At 38.2% G+C, this 24,242-nt stretch overlaps 1 protein-coding gene across 1 annotated transcript in view; it reads right to left on the reverse strand.

The window, feature by feature from the left end:
• Nucleotides 1-21,902, reverse strand: part of UBE2H (ubiquitin conjugating enzyme E2 H) — a 92,404-nt gene extending 70,502 nt beyond the window's left edge. The window contains exon 1 of the mRNA XM_011357224.2: nt 21,401-21,902. Within this exon, the coding sequence (XP_011355526.1) occupies nt 21,401-21,453 (53 nt within the window). The 5' untranslated portion in view covers nt 21,454-21,902. The remainder of the gene's footprint in view (nt 1-21,400) is intronic.
• Between the last annotated feature and the right edge of the window lie 2,340 nt (nt 21,903-24,242).

The following is a 24,242-nucleotide window of genomic DNA, read 5'->3' on the forward strand; positions in this document are numbered from 1 at the left end:
GTTTCTTTTGCTCAACTTGCAGTTTGTGTAAAATACATACATATACCATGAATGTCAATCAAGGTTCCATGTGGTCACTTTGCTTTAAAAAAACCAATTCAATGAATATGGGTCCACTTTAAGTACATTCTGCATAAACTGCTAAATTTTTTAAAAATGTGCAGCTGTAACAGCTAATTTAAATTCTAAACACTGGAAAATATTTACCCCACTAGGATAAATTTTAAAGCAATCTTTTTGGTACTAATGTGTGTTAAATTACTGTCTTATTTTATTTAATACTGCGTTAAATTGTTTAAAGAGTAAGAATATCTACTTACTCTTTCTTCCTCTGAATATGGATAAACATTCTCATCATTTTGAGAGTTCCTCTATAGAAATTACATGATATAAATGAAATTGTTAATATTGTTTGGTGTGATAATTGTACTGTGGTCACATAGAAAAGTCCTGAAGTATTAGGATACTTGCGACTAACGCGCAAATGTTCAAATAAAAATATATATGATAAAGCGAACAAGGCAAATATTACTGAGTCTACATGGTGGCACAATAAACAAGTATATTTACATTAGTTACCACTATATTTACATTATTATTTCTACTTTTCTGTAACCTAGAGTTTTCACAGTAAACTATAAAGAAAATTTTCCAGTCAATATCTCTTGGGCAAAAAAACCCTCAATGTTACCATCATTATGCAAGTCTATCTGAACTCCTCTTATCAAATAACTTCTAGAATAAAATGAAGTTTTATCTGCTTTTGTAGTTTTACTCATAAAAATGTGGCAGCTGAAAGAAAAAGATCTACAATAAGGCCAACTTCATCACATTTACAACTAATAAGCCAAATTTTGGTAAAAGGATTTATAATTTAATCCCTGTTCTTATCTAATTAATTAGCTAAGATATCCCAGTTTCCAATTACAAACATCTAAGGTGACTGATATTAGACAGGACTGGTTCTAAAACATGGAAGCATTCTGAAATCTACCGTTCATTACACCAGGAACCAGGGAACAAAGATGAAGGAGAAATTTACTGGCTTAAAATTACATTAATTGAAAGAATTCAAACAAGGGCCTTATCCCGTCCACTAAATCATACTGTCTCTCAAGATGTACTCTATATGAAAAATACTGAAACAAGACATGAGGGAACCACAAGTATCTCTCTCCTGAAATATATAGTGAACAGATTTACATGCCCCAAAGAACAAAATCAGAAGGCATTCTTAAATTGGCTGCTCCTCGTTACCAGACAAGGACCATAACATCTTGCCTCAATTCCACCATCTGTAATAATGGTAACAACTGATTCATAGAGTTGGTCAAAGTTTGACTTAAACGCAGTAAACAAAGCATTTGAATTCTCAGGTCAGCAGGTGATGAGTTAACATTGAGTAGCATTTTAATAACTGTAATTTCATAATACTTCAACTAATTCCAGGGATTGTTCCTAGAAATGAAAGGACGACACAGTTACTGGCATAAGACAGAGGCTTTCCTTACTCAAATTTAACATTAATGCAGTTTTCTTAATATGAAGCAACATTTTACTACCGTATTTCAAAGTCAGAAGTGAAAATGTCAAGGTTTCCTATTTCATACTTCTAAAAAGCCCTAGTAAATAGTCATACCAAGAAAGTAATAAACTGCAGAACTTATTTATTTTTACTATCCAAATCTATGTGGAAAAATAAGATTTAAAATAAGATTTTAAATTTATGTTATAAAGCTATTTTCAATTCTCTATTCTCTAGAAGGCAATACATATGGCTGTGAAGGTCTTTTACATTTTATACATGCACACATAAGAGATATATATGCAAAATGTCTATAGATAAAATCAGAATATTCAAGTTGCAAAGATTTCAAATCATCTCAGCCAACTCCTTATTCCATAGATAAGAAAACAGACACCTAAGAAGGAAGTGAAAGCAGCACAAGTCATGCACATAGGGCAAGCACCCTGGATGGTCTTCCAGGCAATTTCCACACTAACGCAATGCCTCTCCTTTATCAAACTCCCAAATTAAGTCCTCTGGATTAAAGTCTGAAAATACTAGCTAAACCATAAACAAAAAGAACCCAGTAAACAGTTTTTATTTTCCCTTAATGCCCAAGGGCAAAGAATTTTATCATAGAAGCCCAGCCCCCCAGCAGAGCAGAACCTAGAAGACATGGGATGAGAGAGAGAAATTTTATGAACTGAAATTCAAGGCATGGGGCATTTCATGGGAAGCCAGGCTTAAACAATAATGCTCCCAAATATGTAAATTAAAAAAAAATTAATATTCAATGTGGCAGACCCTGATAGTTAACCAACCCAATATCTATTCTCCCCTCTTTCTTACTAATAAAACACTGATTTTATTTAGGGAAGTCAAAAAGTAAAGTTTCTCAGCCTCTCTTGCAGCTAGGGTTGGGAAGCTAACATTTCTTGCCTAGGATATAAGTGCAATTTGTGGGGAGGGATACTGAGAAAAGTTGGGGTGGGGAACACAGCCTCAGCTAGTTTATCCCTTTGTCTTACCCCTTTTCTTCCTCGTGATGGTAGGAGTGACCCCTTTAGAGAGTAAGCCATTCACTAAATACAGTTAGGTAAAAAAAACAGAAGGAATCTGGGTCCCTGATGACATTTACCTTGCCCTTATGTGCCTACCTGCCTACCTACATTATTTCAGATGTGTTAGTAACGGTCACTTACAATTCTTGAGTTATTCACTGGGCAATTACATACTAAATGCATTCACATACATTATTTCACATGATCCTTCAAGCAATGTGGTATTTTCTTCATGTTTTGAACAAGGAAACCAAATCCAAATACGTAAAGCCTATGGTCAAGCAACTATATTTTACTTTTCAAATATAGTATATATCTGAAAAGGATATACATTTCAAAATATTATCTTAATCATTTCTCATATAACATGCCGCAAATTTCTGCATTCTCTTCTATAAACACCTGCCAACTCACAATCAGATTTCAACCTCTGCAGGTAAATTCCTTACCAAGAGTCTTCCTTTAGCTGACAGATGATGAGTGATCAGATTATATCGCCAGCAAAGTATCAGATGTGGCCTTATTGGCTCCACAGTGTCCATTAGATTATAAAAAGCAAAAAGCCTGCCCTATTCACTTTACGACAAGCCACATAACCTTGGTCACACACTGCATTCTAGTACATACATACTTAACACTTGACTAAATTACAACCTCTGATCCTGAAATCAAGCTAAGCCACCAGACACGTCCCACCCCCACAGGTACTCTCCTCTTACATATTTACCTCCTGCCTCTATGACAGTCAGCTCCTCCAGGAAGTCTTCTCAAGACTTTAAAGATTCAACTCCATACTTTTCCAAGGTCTTACCCTCTTTTTAAGCATATTTTTAAGGGTGCCTATGTTATTTGTGTAGTATCTTTATACAGTTGCAGGAGTTAGAGGCATCGACCCCCTCTCGCAGTCAAAAACCCACATATAACTTTTGATTCTCCTAAACTTAATTACTAATAGTTACAGTTGACCAAAAACCTTACCAATAACAAATATAGTAGAATGACACATATTTTGTATATGTACTATAAAATAAAGCTACAGAAAAGAAAATGTAAGAAAACGACAAGAAAAAATACATTTACAGTACTGTACATATTTATTGGAAAAAAGAAAAACCCACATAAAAGTGGAGCCGTGCAGTTGAAACCCATGTTGTACAAGGGTCAACTGTATCTCCATGTTATGGTCTTATTTGTTTTTACATTGAATTAAACAGAAGCATAAAGTTAATAATAGAATACAGTAACTTATCTTTAAATAGATCTATACAAGAGAACAGAAAAAACTCTTTAGATGAAGAAATGAGCATCTGCACCTCCAAGGTCCTCATAAAACCATGTAGAATATCAACAGTGCTTAGATTCAGAATAACCGAAGCCAAAAGTAAAATTATTTAACTGCTCAAACTTCAATGAAGTGCTAATAAATTTAAAATTTTTTAATTAAAAAAAATTTTTTTTCATTTTAATTCTGCTATTCTTCTTCATTCTTTTTCCAACAGCTACACAGTAAAAACCTCCCAAGGCCTGCTTTACACAGAAATGGGAATAACTCAATACTTACCATTATATTTCTGTCAACAATATGATCAAAAACAAAAAGTTCTGTATGTTAAAAAACAAAATTTATATCAGTTTTACACGTTTGTTTGTTTGTTTGTTTGTTTTCCTAAAGCCTGAATTCTGGCATTGAAATCTATTCTTCTACCTTGGAATAAAGATAACTGCTTTATGAATGAAATATTCTAACAATGGGACCCCAACGTCAACTGCCCAGAGTCAATTCAGTGCCTGATAAAAATAACAATGAATGCAGCATATCCTGTGGCCAAGAAGTAAACTGCTATCCAAATGTGCTTCCTCCTCCTCTCCACATAAAAAGAGCTACCTTATTTCATCACATCAATGATACACCACTGTTACAACACACCATGAAAGAAAAAAGCTGACAATCAAAATGCAACTCACCACCAACTATGACATCTCAATTTCAAAGATGTGAAGATGCAGGAAAAATGTCAGAATCTATAAAATACAGTGCAAACCTGACATTCTTCACACAACACCAATTTTCCTTCTTGACTAAATGCATATTTACATAGTTTATTGTGTAAGTCAATTCAATCTGATTCAAATATTTTATTAAAGAACCTAATATTATGCCAACACTATGCTAAGTACAAATAAAGCATATCCTAGACTTTTTAATATGACAACTTCTCTTCTAACATACAGTAGTCCCCCTTATCCTCAGGGAATATGTTCCAAGCTACCCGCCACCTGAATGCCCGGGACTCAGTACCGAATCCTAGATATACTATGTACATATACACATACACATCTTTTCACATTAAGGAAGCACTTTACAGCTTCTCTGGCATATCCAAATTGCCAGCATCACTACTCTTGTACTTTGGGGCCTTTTTTAAAACTGTAGGTGTGTGATGGTGAAAAATACAACTACCGATACAATTTTGTGTGCCAACGCACTGACCACTCTGGTTTTGCACCATTACTATAAACGTCAAAACATGCCCCTCCCCCAAAAAAAGCCAAAAAATGAATTAATCTAACTATGAAACAAGTTTTGACCTTACAGTCCTCCTTCAAAGTGTCTCAGGGATCCCTAGGGGTCTGCAGGTAACATTTTGGAACCTCTGTGTTAAGAGGGTTCAAATGATTAAAGAACAGAGCAGTAACCTAAGGGGCAGAAATCTGTTCCTAACAGCCCATGTATGCACATACAAAGAAAAAAGTTATACTTATGTGTATACACAGTTTAAACGTTTATCACTAAATCTCAAGTTTGGCATCTGTAAAGTAAGATTTTAAATATCTGGCTATTTTTCCCCATTATTCTGAGTAACTAAAAACAGGCCACATATAATTTTTATAGGTGTGAACTGTTAAAGCATTTCTTAAATAAAATCTCTTTTCTCAAAGAGTATAGGTGAAAGGTAAAAATAAACACAAAATAAAGGTCCTTAATGGAGTTCTGAGCAGACCAAGTAAATAATACCAAACCTTAAGCTAGTAAAAGCCATCTTCAGAACTATTAATTTGCAAAGGGAACTTGAGATACTTCCCAAGTGTAAGAGTATTAACAAGCTACATGATTTTGATGAGTTTAAGGTATTTTATTTTGTACGTAACAGAAGTTACAGCTGTTTCTTCACTTCCCCCAATCCACAATCTTAGTAATTTCCTTTTATCTTAAACCAGCAATCAAAGAATCTTAAAACATAAATCACCTGAAAATGCCATTTAATATAAAGTATTAGCATTTAGGACAATTTCAGAACACAAAGACACATTACATGTGGAAAAATGAACGGTGTGCATAAAATGACATCTGCACATAAAAGAACTAAAGTTCCTATCATTTGAGGGAGATGTGCCTCTCTCCAGCACGATTTCCATGTTGTTTCTATACAGGTGTCAGAGTTTAGTCTAAAAGTGACCCAAGGACTTGGTGAAAACCCCGTGGTATATTATCTTAATTCATTTAACAGGTGCTTCCTGAGCACCCAGTTCATGTGCAAAGTTAAATGCGTGTTATAAGGGACAAGAGCATAAGAAAGCCTAGTTGGCTCCAGACCCATCACTAGACTTAAATCTACGATATCAGCACTTTTGACCAATCTGTGCAGCTCAGGTTTTTATCCAGAAAAAGTGGGCCACAGTATCTCAAAGCAAGATGCTACAAGAATGTGAAATATGTTAGAATGGGACATAGCATATTTCAGAACAAGTATCAGGGAATAAAAAAGGAAGAACTGAGGACAGAATGGGCCAGCAGGATGGAATTCAGTTATTTGCTACTAAAAGATTTTTTTTTTTTTTTTGAAAAGTACAAAGGTGAATCTGGAAAAATTAGAAACCATTAAAGAGCATTAGCTATTTACTAAAAGTGGCCCACTAAGGTGAATGGATAAACAAACTGGTATATCCAGAAAATGGGATATTAGTCAGTGCTAAAAAGAGAGAAGTTATCAAGCCCTGAAGACATGAACGAAATTTAAACGTATAATACTAAGCAAATGAAGGCAATCTGAAAAGACTGTATGATTTCAACTATATGACATTCTAGAAAAGGTAAGGAGATAGGTATAAAGATCAGTAGTTCCCAGGGGGTGGGGTGGAGTGGGGTGAGGAGAACAAACAGGCAGAGCACAGGTTTTTAGGGCAGTGAAAATACTGTGTATTATACCATAATGATGGATACATGTCATTATACATTTGTCAAAACCCCACAAGACGTACACCACCAAGAGTGAACCCTAACAAACTATTTTGGGTGATAATGACATGTCAGTGCAGGTTCATCCACTGTTAACAAATGCATCCCTCTGGCAGGGGATGCTCACAATGTGGGAGGCTGTTCATGAGCAGGGGCAGAGTATGGGAAATCTCTGTACCTTCCCCTCAATTTTGCTGTGAACCTAAAACTGCTCTAAGAAAAGAAAGTCTTAATTTAAAAAAAAAAAAAAAAAAAAAAGAGGCCCACAGGGGCACTCAAACTTAAAGTGAAAAAAGGAAACAGGTTACAAAAGAACCAGCTGAACACCTGCCCAGAGTCATCGAGCCAGTAAATGACCCTAAATGTCACGCACTATTGACTCTTAGCACCTACATGACATCCAGAATGCCAGCAAAGGCCAAAGGTCTGAAAATGCACCACCAGGGCTACTAAACCAATAAACAACTGGTTACAAACACTTCTGACTTACATAACACACAAAAAGCCAGGTGTCCCCTTGAGTTGATATATAAATTCTGAACTGTTCTCAACAATTGCAAAGAATTTATTACCACTATATTTATAACTAGTGAGATAGTCCCCATTAATACTCAATTTCTACCTTTCTTCCTCACTATTTTCAAGGAAGCCTCTGAGGAATAAATACTTTGGCTTAACTTTTTAGCCTAGACAAAATGAGTTAGGCCAAATTTTAGTATCTCACTGTTACTTTTCCAGAGGTCACTTACTCAATAGCCTTACCACTCTGCTCAAGAAAATAATGTATTGTATATACTTTAAGGCTTTCATGAAACCAGTTAATGTTATTGTAGGGAGAAAGAAGAAAATGGCAAAAACATCAGACAAAATAAAAATATACCAAAACTGTCCAAGTACACAAAAGTTTTTTTCATTTAAAGGAGTTAAGCTTTAATTGCTTAGAAAATTCTGAAGTCAAGGAAAAAGTTACACTCTACATTGTTAATCTTCCTGTAATAACTGAATTTCTGGTTAAAACTGCCATCTACAACTATATTAAGATTTTCACTGAAACTACAAATAGAAGTGCTTAAAAAAAAAAGTTAACAAAATGATGAAAAATACACTTCCTTAAGATAGAATAAAATGATTCTATAGGCCAAAATAATGGCCCTTTGCTACAATTAGCAGCTGTTAAGAATATGTCCTTCTCTCTTACGAGTTTATTTTGTAACTACGGTAAGTCCTCACTTTACCTAGTAGATAGGTTCTATGATTTTGCACAAAACAACGTACGAAGAAACCATTTTGACCATAGGCTAATTGATATAAATAAGAGTTAAGTTCCTACAGCATCTCATCAACATTAACAAAACGTTATCCGAAGACCTGTTGTAGTTAATAAAAAGATATAAAGAACGTAACAGCATTATCACTACCTTACCCCTAAATTCTCATTCTGGTCTAAAACTCTAAGATTACAGAACTGCACTTTCTTGAGTTATGAGGCTCTTAATGAATAGCTTCACAATTCATCCTAAGTTTATCTTCATTTTCACATGTAAATGTTATTATAGATCTAAAAACAGCCAAATGTAGAAAGTTAAATTTGCCATGCAAACTACTTAACAAATTCACCAAATCTATGTGCTCCTAGACCACAACCCCATATAATACATCCTAATTTATAAAGAGGTAGTACCAATTTACGCTTAATTCAAAATCAAGTGTAATTTCTGTACAAAAATCACTAAAAAGATTAATGCACTGATACATTACAATCAAAAGATAAAAACAATTATTTCCTCCAGGAGGAGGATCCAAATTCCTTCCCCCAACCCCCACAGGTGTTAGCTGCACTTGGTGACTGGCTTCCAAAGAAAACAGAGGGAAAATAGTAACTTCACATTGAAAACTGGCAAACACCACCTTAGCCACATAAATCAAGGTTAACATAACCAGTGACATCATGAGGTCCTCTGTGGTATTCTTTCCAAAAACCCACAATGAATTTGGCCAAATTTTAATACCTCATGATTGAGGCCTAATCAAGAGGGGAGAAAGTCACATAAACTGAAATTGAAGGCCACTCTAAAAAATACGTGCAGTACTCCCAAACTGCCAAGGTCATGTAAAACAAGGAAGGAGTGAGAAACTGTCAGACTAGGGAACACTAAGGAGACATGACCAATATATGTAATGTGGTCTCTTGGATTGAATCCTGGAGCAGAAAAGAATGTCCACGGAAAAACTGGTGAAATCTGACTAAAGCCTGGAGTTTATAGCAGTGTACCACCGTTGCTTCCTTAGTTTTGACAAATGTGACACCATAATATAAAATGAAAACATAGAGGTAATCTCTGTACTATCTTTGCAACTTTTCTATAAATCTAAAATACAGTTTATTTTTAAAAAGTCAAAAACTATCAAATATTAAGGCAAAACAGTAGAAAATGAGAAGGGCTGCTTACATCCCAAGCTTGCTTTCATTTCATACCAACCTTTAAAAAATTAAGCATCTAAAGTTTTTATACATGCTTAGCTGTGTTGAGACTAATAATTAAAATTACAACATGAAGCAAAACTGATTCACTATAGGCACTCAGAGCTTAAATATTAATAAAAATGTTGGCACGTAAATTTTCTGTGAAAGATATATTTAAAATATCTGGAGAGTATTAAAAGACATAAAAGCAAAATACATAAATGCTTAGATACTGAACTGTTTCAGATTCTGATGGGATCCTATCCTGGCTCTGGGCATATTCTTTTACTCAATTATATTCCCATTCCCTAATTTACCTTTTAAAAAACAAAATATAATTTAACTTACACATAAATTTTTGAAAGGAACAGCATGCTGCAATTCTAGCCTGATAAAAGCTTCTATAAATCAGGTACACTTAGGGGCTTTATTTTATTTTTAAATTGACAGGGCACACACAATTCAGACACCTCAAGAATACAAAAGGCAATGCCATCTAACCTATTGTTGTAAAGAGATACCAGAACATTTATATTAAAATCTACCAAGTCATTTTTATTTTTTCTTTTTAACTCTTACATTCATAAACAGGTTTAACTGAGGCATTAGGCTATACTGTTTTAATTCTATTTTTAACATAATAAAGGTGAATACTAAGTAGCCAAACTGATTTCATAAGTCACAGATGAAAAGCAGACTTCTTTCAACTTTGGCTTTTTTGTCAACAATAAAAACAAAGTTACCACAGTTTACTCTCCTAATCTGAAGCAGTACAGCCAAGCGTCAGTATTTCTCAAACTGTTACTTAAGGGCACAAATGATATTGCCAGAAAGAATACAATTATCAATTTCAACTCAAAGAGCCCCTCTATTCAATAAATGACCATTGCTTTGTAATACTATTATTTGTATTCCAGGTTTTCTCCAAGTAGAAAAACATGCTAAAGTCTATGTGAGTATAATATCTAGTAAAATTTAACTGTAAATAAAATGTCATCAGAACTTCATCAGAGCTGACAAAAGAATGACATTTAAGAATAAAATACCCAGGACAGACTAAAATCGTTATGTTTTATCCAATTCATTAAAATAAGTATTAAACCTCGATTGAAAAGCACACAAGTCATATCCTATTTTCTGATTCTATAAAAAAAGAATTTCTAATTCTATTTCCCATTAAGCAAATAGAAAGACATGTATCTCTGTCAATTAAGATAATCCAGTTCAAAGGCTTGAGTATATAGACACATATCAAGTCACCCCCCAAAATGGAGAATAAGCACAAGTAGACATGGTATTTCATTAGTTACGGAATTATGAGATGCAGAGGGGCCAAAACTTAATCCTGGGAACAAGCTCCCACAGAGTCAGGGGACTACTCCCATTTAGCTTGCCTGAAGAGCACAGGAGGGTGCTAGGTGACAGAGACCTCTAGACTTAAAATAGCAGCTTCTCAATCTCAGAAACACTAACCAGACTGTACAATAATAGCTTAGAAAAAAACAAATTCTTCAGCGGCAAGGAGAGACCAGAACCTTTAAAGAACACAAAATTCAGGTGCCAAGTTCCACTGTGCCTGCCTTCGAGGAACAAAGTTAAAGCAAAACTAAAGCGCAGCTTATTTTTACAGAGGATACACAGCAAAGTTGTAAACTACTATACATTTTTAGCATAAGTTCGAGTTTGATAAATAATTGCCAAGCTGCACAAAATGAAATAGGCCAAGCATGCTCTGATTTTCAAACTCCCAGAAAAAAGGACCCGGCTTCACTATTCTTAATTAAGCCTGAATGTAAGCTACTATAAAGGGTCTGGAAATACCTCTCGAAAGGTGTATTTGTTTACTTTCCTGCCAGTGAATTTAACTGTCTTGTTCAATTCCTAGAAATTAGTCAAGGTATAAGCTAGGAACACTAAAACAGGCACATAGATTGAAATATATAAAACATTATAGTTTTTATGAGTCACCAGGAGTCTTCCTGATATATCACGGTCTACATCTTATAAAACTCTTAGCTAAATCTCAAAGGAAAAGCCACATTAATTAAAGATAGAATCTGGTACCTAACTATCCTAACCCAAGAGCCTATAGAAAGAAAAAAGCAAATGTGTTCACAAGGTCATGAATGACTCAATAAAGGTATACTCAAATGTCATTTGATAATCACAGCACTCAAGAGCTGCCTTTCTTTAGTGCCAGGAGAAATGGGCAGCAATCCAGATAATCAGACTAAGGAACACACTCAAAGGTCTACTTCCTCTCCTTCCACCCATAAAACGAATGTGACTTAAAACTTTTTTGTCTTTAATCTCTAAAGAAGGAAAATACAGGTTTTCCTTCATTCATTATCAAGATGGCTATGATGAATTGAATGAATTAGTTGGCAAAATTAACAGATGCTAATGTCAAATTGTGTTGCCAAGATTAATGATTCTGTTATCAAACAGGTATTATGTCCTACATTTTAATCTACTTAAATATATTTTAAAGCAACACTGAGATCAGCCATCAAGTTAAAGAGCTAAAACTCCTTTTGTCAGAATAGCCACAAGCATTTAAAATGCATTTCCCTTCTGTGTTTGTTCCTTTGAATGAAAATATAATTTGTAATAAAAATCCAAACGTTCAAGATCTACATCATGGGATGATTTCATTGCAGGAGCCTTAATTTGGATTAGTGATCTGACCAAGTACTGTAGTCCACCCTTATCCACAGTTTCCCTTTCCATGGTTTCAGTTACTCATGGTCAACCATGGTCCAAAAATATTAAATGGAAAGTTCCAGAAATAAACAATTCATAAGTTTTAAATTGCATGCCATTCTGAGTATCGTAATGAAACCTCACGTAGTCTCGCTCCATCCCACCCCAGATGTGAATCATCCCTTTATCCAGAGTATCCATGCTGTATACGCTACCTATCCTCTAGTCATTTAGCAGACATCTTGGTTATCCGGTCACCTGTCGAGGTATTGCAGTGACTGTGTTCAAGTTACCCTTATTTTACTTAATAACAGCACCAAAGCACAAGAGTAGTGAAGCTGGCAATTTGGATATGCCAAAGAGAAGCTGGACAGTATGTATGTATAGGCAAAAACATATACGTAGGATCTGGTGTTACCTGTGGTTTCAGGCTTTCGGTGGGGGTCTTAGAACGTATACCCTGCAGGTAAGGGGGGACTACTGTACTAGTTCACATTTGTGGGTCCCCCTAAAAGTCATACATAAGTTACCATCTGTTAATAAGAAAAAGCAATCCCAGTTTCTTTCCTTTTGTAGTTTCAAGCTTTGTTGCCAAGGAGATTTACTAATTTATTCACAGATTTAGAAAAATAATTAGCAAAGAGGTACTAAACATTGAGTAGTCTCTAAGACCATAAAGCAACATATCCAACTATGTAACACCTGGTAGTCGCTTATGGACATGATTCTAACCAAATCAACCTTCTACAGATAGACATTACAATGGAAATGTTTACCCGAATTTTTAAATCAACCTTTCAGAAACTGTCTTTGCAATGTAAATTGATTGAAAAAGCAATATCCAGATAACTAAAGTTATACTGACATCTTTTAGAGAAAATTAATTTTCACTAGGCTAAGTAGTAACCCAACTGCTTCTGAGGTAACACGAACCAGGCACACTCTGTATCTAATTTTCTATTTATATTACCTCGAGTAAGATTTTATAACCCAAGAAACCTTGAAAAGTGTACCTGATAAAAACATGACACATGGAAAAAAAGAAACATTTTGCCTAACACTAAAAAGAAAATGCATAATTTGCAACATTAATAACAATTTCACATGTAAAGAATATCTCTTACTTTCATACATAATGCCTCCCTAAAGTGGTTTAAAGTTAGAAACCAGGAAGTGGAACAAAAGACATAAAGATTCCATTCCCAACCAATTAAATAATTTTCTAAATCCCTAAATATGGTTCCTACAAGTGCTATAGCCTAGGCACCTTTTGTGCGCCCAAAGACAGACCCACCAGCCATGCCTGTCTCCCCAAGGCTGACAAAGTCCAGCCACGCCTCTCCCCTTCACATGGATTTGCTATTTCTCCCTGACTTCTTTGCAGGGCCAGGTTAAAAGATTAGTAGCACCTATTCAAACCACCTACCTATGCCCTAGATACCTAAGAAACGGAGGAAGACAAAAAGGATCCTCCTTCTCTCATGTGCATATAGCTACCCTGTAGGGATTTCCACCACCACGCTCTAGAAGATTTGGGTTCTGCCAGGCATGGCAGATACCACCATAAGCATCAGTCTGCAAACAAAAGGTCACCTTTCCCAAGTATCTGGTGAGGTAGAGAAAAGCAACTACAATAACCATAGCACCTGCCCATAAAAATATAACAATTCTTCTCAAATGCAAATCCCACCTGAAAATCACTAATGTAACAGCAGCACCTTAAAAGTACATAGACTTATCTGTGTTTTCAAAGGTGTCTACACTGCACTTGAATTGCATTTTGGCAATCTGATATACGCTGATATACGTGCTCAGAGCACCATCCTTGTATCTGACGACTGAACCAAAGTCTTCCACTGAATAAATTAGCACTGCCTCCAACCTGAAACAGGCATCAACTAGGTTTTTTTCTTGTTAGCAAAGCTAAAAGTTCCAGGTATCAGTAATAAAGACGTTAATTTTTTAAGCAACACACATGTACACACCTATACATAAATTCTAATGTTTGTTAAGTTTTCAGAAAGAATATGATGGTACCAACTATTACAAAGCAACGTGTACTTCTTTATTATGGCAATGTTTATTAATTAGCCTATCAAATAACTCACATAGGATGCTATAAAGTAACAAAACTCCCCATCAGTTGTTAAAAGTTAATTTTAAAAAAGATTCCAGGAAAACATATTAAGGGATACCCTAACTCTGAGAATCTGTTTCCAGTTTTGCCACTGAGTTGCTATTGGTTCCTTTTATTTGAGTTTAGTCCATATGAAAATTGAAGATACTAGTCAGATCTCAAGAGAATCCTATGTAAATATTTGTAAATTGCTATAAAGGTATCTGGAGGTGCTAACTAAAAACTAACATTAAAAAAAGTTTTTATCAGTACTTTACAAAAAGAAAAGGGTACCACCAACAAAAAGTGTGCTCATCTTTTCAAAAAAGTTTACCGAGTATTACCAGCAAATGCAAAAATATAACAATTATTTGTGACCATAATTGCTGAAGGACCACAAAACAAAAATATTTCACAATGAAAATTTAATTCACTAATTTTGAATGGGAGAGAAGGAAGACCAGCTACGAAACTAACTTTGACAGAATCAGTGCTTTAGAATCATGCTATTTAATGGAATTCCTTTAAAAAATACAATTGAAAGTTTAAAATCACAATCTGTGTAAGAAATATAGACTATCATTAGTAAAAATTAAATTCAAGCTACTTGTTAAAAAGTTAAACCTATACCTACCAAATGGCTCAGCTATTCCACTCCTATTATTTATCCAAGAAAGAAGAAAGCATATGTCCAGCACAGCTTTATTTGTAATGGCCTCAAACTGATCATAACCCAAATGTCCATAAAGAGGTGAATTCATAAACAAACTGTACTATAGCCACACAATGAAATATTACTCAGCAGTAAAAAAGAACTACATAGTAATAACATAGGTGAATTTCAAAGTATAGTGAAAGAATTCACACAAAAAGTATATACTGTATGATTCCATTTATGTAAAATTCTATAAAATACGAAATAATTATAGTGACAGAAATAAGATCAATGGTTGGGAGGGAGGGAGAAGAGAGACTACCTAGGAGCACAAGAAACTTTTAGGGAAAATGCATATGTCCGCTATCTTGATTGGTGATAGACTTCATGGGCGATACTTATGTCAAAACATCAAAATTAAATATGCAAGTATTTCGTATCAATTATACTTCAGTAAAAAAAAAAAAGAAAAAAATTCAGGGTATCAAAACTAATTCTATAGCTCTTGCCAGTCCCTATCTATCTGCTCATAAATGTAAGATATTTAACCCACCAACTCATAGTGAGCACTTTGAGTAATACAAAAGTATCCCTAATTTGAGAATCACCATTACCACAAAAAACGTGAAAGTTTAAACAAAGAGGTCAGAACTCATTTTTTATTACTATGTCAGGCTGACTGCTTCAGTGGCAAAATGACACCAATAAAAACACAACAGAACAAAATGAAAGCCCACTGAGTGCCAGCTGCAAGATTTTTAATTAAATATTTTCATTCAAATGTTTATCTTCTTTGATCTAGAATCCCATTTCTGGAAAACAAAAATAATCCAAAAATACAGGAAAGGCCTTATGCACAAGAGGTTAATTTCGATTTTACTTATCACAGAAAAATGGCAAAGAATTAGCCAACAGCACATACACGGAATGGCATATTACATAAGCTACTCATTAAGTCTGATATTTTTAACTGTGAAAAATTATTTCAAAAATATTAAGCAAAAACAGGGCATACGCAGTATAATCAACAGGTTGAAAATAATATATTCTGGGAGAAAAAAAGAACTGATAAGAAAAAACCACTATGTTAACATTCAAGGATACTGGTTATTAAATCGTGATCCCTGGACCAACATTACCATCATTTGGGAGCTTGTTAGAAATGCAAGTTCCCAGGCCCACTCTAGACCCACTGAATGGGACAACTCCAGCAGTGAGACCCAGCTACCTGTTTTAGCAAACCCTCCAGATAATTAAGATGACACTAAAATTTGAGAACCACTGTCTAAAGGATAGGATTATGGGTGACTTCTTTGCCTTTCTGTAACTTCTATTCTCCTTAGTTATCTTAGTACTTATATAATCCAACTAAGTTTTTTCATTAAAGTATTTTACTAAAATGTACACTGTGGGTCTACAGTTGAAAAGCTACAAGTATTTTTGCAGATGTGACGTGTGCCTAAAATCCAATGATTCTTGGAACCATTAAATCTGGTAAGACTAAACAAGATACCTAATTATATATACCATTATATAAATGCAGGTCAAGGTGCTTGGGGAAATTGTGCAACACTAAAAAACCAAAAAATCCACGTTTTTCTAACACATGCACACACAACAGGGTAAGGGACTCTCATGGGTCACATCTGCAAAAGATTTTTGTCCCCAAAAGTTGAATTTTTAGGCTTTCATGTAACTTATGAGAACCGTACTGCAGGAATCAGATGTCCTAAAGCTGTGAATGCTTACTCATGTAGGTTTCTGATTAACCAAAATAAGTACCAGTATGTTATATTTGTCACCAAAATCTAGGCAGAGAAGACAAATTCAGAACACTGAGAGATTCCAAAACTTTTAACTTCTAGCTTACAGACCATTAAACTGGTCCGCTTGCTACCTCATCAGCTCACTGAGGCCACAGGAAATAAAAGGCAAAACACAGGTTCCCAAATGGCACTGGAGCTAGTTAAAACTTTACACAATTGTCTACACTTTGAGCACAAATCAAAGAGTAACATTAAAGATTACTAATTTAGGGATAGAATAACTACTGATTAACAGCAAAATACTAAAGTTGATGTCAGACAAATGGCTACAAATTTTAATGTTTCTTGTTTCCATTTTTAACATCTATCTTTTAAATCTGTGGTCCCCAACCTTTTCAGCACCAGGGACCAGTTTGTTCGCTCACCCACTGCTCACCTCCTGCTATGTGGCCTGGTTCCTAACAGGCCATGGACCATTACCAGTGTGTGCCCGGGGCATGGGGACCCCTGTTTAAAATAACAGGAACACTGATTTCGCATACATGCCATCGCATAAAATTCACACTTTAACCTTTCTATTCCTTGAAAAGTCAATTCTGAAAGTAAATACAAGTTATTCAAAAAGGTGATACACACTGTGCTGACCTGCTGTACACAGCTGGTACTTTGATTTAAAAAAAAAAAAATCTGTTTCACAAGTTACATAAGCATCATGACCACACTGAATTTTTCACTACTAAACCTCCAACGCCTAACACTAAGCCTGGCACAAAGGTGGTACTCAAACGTTTGTCTGAGGGGATGAACTGCAATGAACTGTTACTGAAAGCTTCTGAAACCCTTAAACAGATACCCAGCATTCTGTAAGATTCGCTAATGCCGGTAATGAATTTAGTATAAGTCACGGCCCCTTTTCAGCCCTCTTAAAGCTTTTGTAGGGAAGCTTTCATTTCTATCGTACTTCTGAATTCCTGCGTGAGTCAGTCAAGTACACTTAAAGTAGCAACATATCCTGTTTTAAGTTACTGCACTCCCTCTGAAAAAGGGAATCTGAAAACTTTTGGTGTTATAAAACTAGTTTCAAAATCTCGCACCGATCACAAATATAGAGTATGCAAAGTACCCGTTACTATCAGATCCACTTTTCTGATTTAACCTGGAACATTTCTTGCACTCTAGCAGGTGAGGTTTTCTTCTCCTTTTACTCCTAGAAAATACACTTGATCTTGTAACACCACTCACAAAGCCTCCCCAGCCCCTACTTCTTTTGTATATAAACACACTCTGGCCACACACTCCATCAGCTGTTTGGTAGCTCCTCCCCTCCTCCTTTTCCGGGTAGTAACAGAGCAGCCAATGAGTTGTGAGGAGCTGTGCCTGCGGCCTTTTGCCTGCATACGCTTTTCCAAAACAAGCAGCTCCAGCCTTCAGCAGGGGCCACTGGTTCACAGATAAAAGGATCACCAAGCTGTGCAACAGGGTGAGACAAGTAACCCCCAACGACAAGGAAACCCGTGTAATCTGAGCTGTTTGTTCCTCCACCAGGGAGAACTTAAACCGATATTCCTTTAGGGCAAATCACGCTTTAAGGTCACTAGAGTCCCAGTTCTCAGACAATCTAAATAATCAGCCTGGTTTGAGATGGAAACCTCAAAGGCTGCCAGGCTGGAAACAGCACAGTTTCACCAATCTACCTGACTCTGCAGACTAATGGCCACACTATTCACGACCATTCCACAGGATTTGGGCTAATTACAAGTTTCTTGATTGGGACACATTCCTACAGGGCCCAAAAGTCATGTATATCAGTTTCTAGGCTCCTGGAGAGGTTTGCACAACCCTCAGCAAAGGATCAGAAGAGAAACAATGAATGAGTCAGAGTTTCAGAACATAATCGCCCAGATTATTAAGTGCATCGGTGCAAAACACTCACTCCCTGCATAACTTGGGAGTCAGCTCTCCTCCTACCGACCCGTCACAAAAGAAATATCACCAACTCCAAACCACCAGAGTCGAAAGAGACACTGAAAGAACCTCGCGAGGTGGAAGAAGGCAGTGGCCAATTAGTTACACATCCTCTTCTCTCCCTACCCCCACACTGCTACTTTCCTACTATACAGGTTCCCTGCCAGGCTGTAAATTGTGGTGGCATAATTACACTCAGGAGACATCCAAAAATGGGCTGAAACAGGAGATTGCAATGAAACCAGCCATAGGCCTCCACACCAAAGAAATCATCAAGGGACACTGAGGGCCAAAAAGCAAGTACATTCCTTCAGACCTTTTTCACTTCCTCTCCACCATCTTTCATTTTCAACTCCCGGCCTTTTCACACAGTTGTGCTCATTTTAGTAGTGGGTTGGGGAATTTCTCCTAAATTTTTTTGCTAAATATACCTTGCTCGAGATTGTTGGCTCCATTTGGGCCTACTAATGTGAATTCAACAGAGAAAGGAGGCCACAAAAATCTCTCACCCCACTACACACATGCACACACAAAAGGAAACACGAAAATTTTAACTTTCAAACTATATTAGCCCAGATAATAACAAACACGAAACAAAGATGACCTCTGCCTTTTAAATCCCGAGACTTATGTCCTATCTCGGATCTATGATTTTAAAGCGCCTCTGCTTTCTTTTGCCAGGAAGGAGGAAGGTAGGGAAAGAACAGAAGGCCAAAGCATCTTTGCCTTTCTTCATCTTCTAACTAAAAATAAGCTATGAAATAAGCCACTTAGGGGAAGAAAAAAAGAAAGAACACCCTGCTGTTCTTTGTCTGTTTCCCTCTCCCTCTCCACCCCCCACACCCTGACTCCTAAATGCGGGAATCATTCTAGATGCCACAACTACTAAATGAACAAAAGACACTGTATGGAAAAGGCATCAGGTCAAGTTAGGCCTCACCCTTTATCCTCAATCTTCTAAAAAGGTATATGTATATAATAAGAACCTGACATTGATCAAAAACAGCTGGCATTCTCTTGCCTACCCCTATCCCAATTAAATATTGGGTAGAAATTTGCATTAGGTGTGACAGGAACACTCAATTCAAGATAAAAATAACTCAGATTCTGCCTCCATGTCATTTCCTAGTTTCTAAACAAAAATAAAACCCAAAACTGCTTTGTGTAAAATGTACACACAGCCATAGTTACACAAGTTTTCCTGCAACCTTATGAAAAGCCAACATTACTGGTATCATTCACACATTTACAAAACTCAATCAGAGCCACAAACAGCTCATAAAGAGTCCATTTCACTTGTGCCTGGACATATGTTTGGTACATAATACATACTTCATTACTTGTTCCTCTAATCCCCACTCCCACCTTCCCCAGGTTCTAAACTTCAATACCCATAAACTTAGAAGTTTATCTACATTCCTAATTTCTAGCCACGTTTTCCAGAGGAGAAAAACACCTTATTCTCGAGAAGTTTATGAAAAGAAAATCTCTTGCCCAGTCAACTTCCCTCCCCCATCCCCCACTTACAAACTAAATGCAAAAACTACTTGTTTAAAACTTTGGCGAATTCCATAACTGAGTATTTGACAACAATCATCGATCTCTTCATAGAAGTAAAACGTCCAGTCAAAAACAGTAATAAATACAAGGAAGAAAGAAGGAATTCACCTGAAGAATCTAGCCAAACAACTTTAGTTATATAAACAAAACCCTGCAACAGGGGGAAATGGTGGGGGGATGGGGGTGAGGGAGAAAGAGAAGCAGGAGACAGGACTTTTCAACTGCGTTTCACACTACCACTCCCTACCCGTTTCCCCCTCTCCCCAGTGATTAGTTGTTCAGAACACTGGGCTCATTTCCTCCCTCCAGCACCCCCTAAATTACTCCTCAAAAAATTTCTCAATTTGTCACAGGAACCTTCGCGAATTTCTCTAGCTGGTCATGAAATAATCAGTCTGGACTCCAACCAAAACCACTGCCTGAAGGACTCTTATCAGTTACAGCTTTCCTACTGCTACCCCCAGAGTACATAAAGTTGGGGGAGGGAGGGTAGGAAAATAAAAGGTGTCATTTGGCAAGATGAAGGCAATTATTCTCCAAGAACCTTATACTCATAGAGGGTGTTTGCTTAAGTGGCCAGTATAGAAGCTATTTTGTCAAGGAAATCCTCTTCCTTCCCCTCCCCCTAGCTGTCATAGCCACAATATGGAGGGTGGCTTGCTGGAGGGCCTGGGGGTCCTCGCCACATACAACTATGCTTAGCATAGGCTTTGTCAGTGGTAAGAAAAATAGTGGGGTTCTTCTAGGGGCCAGGAAGCTTAACAGGGGTCTCTGATTTAAAACACTCAGAGCTCTTTATCACTTGCAAGGGGCACTGAGCAGACTACTCTCTTCCTAATATAGAAAGGAATTAGGGATAAAGGAGGTCACCTGAGTTACCCCAGTTCTTGAGGCATTGTGAGTGGAGGGAAGGGAGGCATCTCAAGAAAAGAAGAAAGGCTTCACTCGGGAATTTCTATCTCGAGTACCTAAATCAAGATCGAGCAAACAGGAAAGAGAGATCTTGAAGGTGGGCTTGGTGAAGAGGGGTGGCTAGCTGGTCCTGCAAAAAAAAAAAGGGGGGGGGCGATTTGGTAGTCTAAACGTCGTGGAGGAAAGTCACGGGCACTGGGGGTGCAGGAAGAGCGAGGAAAAAACGCACATTTCGGGGTGCTGCAGATAAAGGGGGAGCTGAAAAGGCTCTCGATTCCTGGGAGCTGCCAAGGAGCCGCCGTAGGCACTGGGGGGAGGGAAAGAAGGGAGGGAGCCTCGAACAGTGGCCTGGAGTGCCCTAGGGCCCCTGATTGGGTTTCAGGGGGTGCCCTAGGCATCCCCGCACCGCCCCCCCTTCCACATACAGCTCGAATCCCCCCTCCGCGAAGGATACAGCTTGACCACGTCCGTGTCCATCCGCCTCTTGCCCGGACTGGGGGATGACATGGTGTCGCCGCTGCCTCCCCGTCGCCTGCGCCGCCGCTGCTCTCCCTTCCTCGGCCCGTCTGTCACGGGCCCCGGGCCCCGGCTCTGAGGAGCCCGCGGCCGCGCCGGCTCCTCGGTGGAGGTGGCAACACCCCCTCGGTCCTGTCCCGTCCAGTCAGCCGCCGCCGCCCCCCGCACGGGGGAACACCGGGCACTGTCCGGCCGAGTGGGGGTGGGGACCCCGCGGCGCCCGGCTCCGGCTGCCTCTCTCCGGCTGTGGGTTCCGCCGCGGCCCGGCCCTGGCGCTACTCAGTGCCGCGCGACGCTCCCTCCTGCCTGCTGTAGCTCGCTGCTCTGCTCGCCCGCTCACCCCCTCGCCGGCTCCCTAGCAGCCTCCACGACAAGCGGACGACTCCAGCTCAGTCGGCCTCTCTACCCCAGCCTCGCTCTGGACGCCGTGACGTCACCTCTGTGACGTCATCGGCGGGGCGGGTCCAGCGGGCAAAAGGGGTGGGGCGCCGCTGCCGCCGCGGCGTGGACTTTTCCGGGGGATTCTGGGAGATGTAGTTCCTCTTTCTCCTATCTTCACAGCCCTCCACCCCCTCCCCCAACTCCCCCACACACTTAATCGCTCAACTGCCAGTGTCGTTATCATCATCGTAAACCATAATACCAAATAATGGCAATGTTATGACTTTCATGTGCTTTAGGGTAATGAACCTCCTTTTCACATTATTAACAAGGCTGTTTATTTGATTTGAGGAGGTCAAAGTGGCAATTGCTCAGGCACCAAAATCTGGAAATTCCCACGTCAGCAGGTTCCTTGCACTCTGCTCCCTCCTTGGATGAAGATAATTTGTTTGCAGCGATCGTAGACTATAGTAAAGCTTCCTCAGAAGCTTGCAAACCACAGTTCATTATCCTTCATGTGTATAGATAGGGCCACTATCTCAAGGATTAGAGTTGAGGCAGCAAGGTAGCAAGGCCAAATATAATTTAGTACTCACATCCTTATGCTACAGAATATGAAGTAATTTTTCAAAGGGAATAACTGATAAAAGCAGAAACACCTTAAATATTTTGTAGCAAAGGAAAGATTGTCTCTCCTCCAAATTCCTATAACAACACTATATCATATACTCTGTCATTCATTCAGCAAATATTTATTGAACACCTACTGTGTACCAATCACTCTGCTAGACATGAGGATATCAGGATGAACTACATTTACACAGCCCTCCCTAATTTGTGGTCTGTGGATCTAGAGTGTCAGCATCACCTGGGAACTTGTTAGAAATGCAGGCTAGAGCTTCACCTCCGACCTATTGAATTAGAATTTGCAGTTTAACAAGGTCCCCAGGTGATTTCTATATGCAGTGTAGTTTGAGAGACACTGCTCTATAAGGTGCTCCAAAAAAAGTGATATAAAACACAGGAGTCAACCAGGCAAAAGGGGCAGGAAAGAGTGTTTTAGGTATCTCTATGTCATATTTTTGCTGCCATCCATTTTTTTAAAATTTTATCTACGAATTCACTTGCACTTTATCAGTCCCCTTATGTAACCTCCCAAACACACACAACACACACCTGAGGTAATCAGCAGCAATCAGCTAAAGTCGAATGTTGTTTACTCCTATCATTCTATTCCTCAAAAAGGCCGGTGTGTGTGTGTGTATGTTTAACATACATAAAATTTGCCATTTTAACCATTTTTAAAGTGTACAGTTCAGTGGTATTAAAGATATTCACGATGTTGTACAACCATCACTACTATCCATTTCCAGAACTTTTTCATCATCCCCAGACAGAAACTCCTTACCCATTAAACAGTAACTCCTCATTCATTCCCTACTCCCCCCAGCCTCTGAGAACCTCTAGTCTACTTTCTGAAAAAGATGAGCTATTTTAACTGCTTCTGAAAGGGGTGCATTGTTTTTTTGTACTACGCATAGCAATTGTCAGAAGGAGGACATGCCTGAATGTAAGGGATTTCTAACAACCTTTATTTGATCACTTTGTTGAAGGAAGATAAAGATGGAGCAGAAAATCAATCCTGATTGTGTCTCTTCTAGGCTCTTTCTGCTACCTCCTCTCCCAGTAAGGCTCCCCACTCTCCTTCACCTGAGACAATGCCTCTCAAGCTTTGGTATATTTTAGAATCACCTGGGGAGCTTGTTAAGTTCACAAGTATCCAGGCCCCACCCCTGGGGATTCTGATTCAGAAGGTCTGGGTGGGGCTTGGACATCTGTGTCTTTAACAACTTACCCAGATGGTTGTGATGCAGGCCAAAGTTTGAGAGCCACTGCTTGAAGATTCCAATAGGCATCAGCACTTTGAAAACACCTGCATGACCCTGCTAGGTGGGTCCTGTGCTTCCATAATGTCTTACGCAAAAGAGGGTGTTTCCTCCCCACCTGAGAGCAAGGTGGCAAGTTTCAAAGCCCCAAAGTTATTGTTTCCAGAACAGTCAGAACTAGTGAAGGATGGGACACTGGAGAAAGATGAGCTTGGGGTGGATCTAGAAAACTTCCCCGGTGCTTTAATCTTCAAGGATGCTATGTTGCTGTGATCTGAGTGCTAAGCAAAACTAATCAGAGGATGTTTAGTTGGAGAAGCTTGTTCTGGACAAGGTAGGTCTGCTCTATCGAGAAATGCAATGGAGATTTAGCCCTCTGAGCAGACATTGAAAAGGAATCACCCTTCCTAGTGTGTCTAGTAAATATCTTAGCTCTGGGTTGCTTAGGACAAACCTGCCCCTCCCCAGCTCTTAATTATGCTTCAGTTAATTGCATATATCCTCCTGGAGCCT

The sequence above is a fragment of the Pteropus vampyrus genome, unplaced genomic scaffold (assembly GCF_000151845.1).
Source record: "Pteropus vampyrus isolate Shadow unplaced genomic scaffold, Pvam_2.0 Scaffold33, whole genome shotgun sequence".
NCBI lineage: Eukaryota > Metazoa > Chordata > Mammalia > Chiroptera > Pteropodidae > Pteropus > Pteropus vampyrus.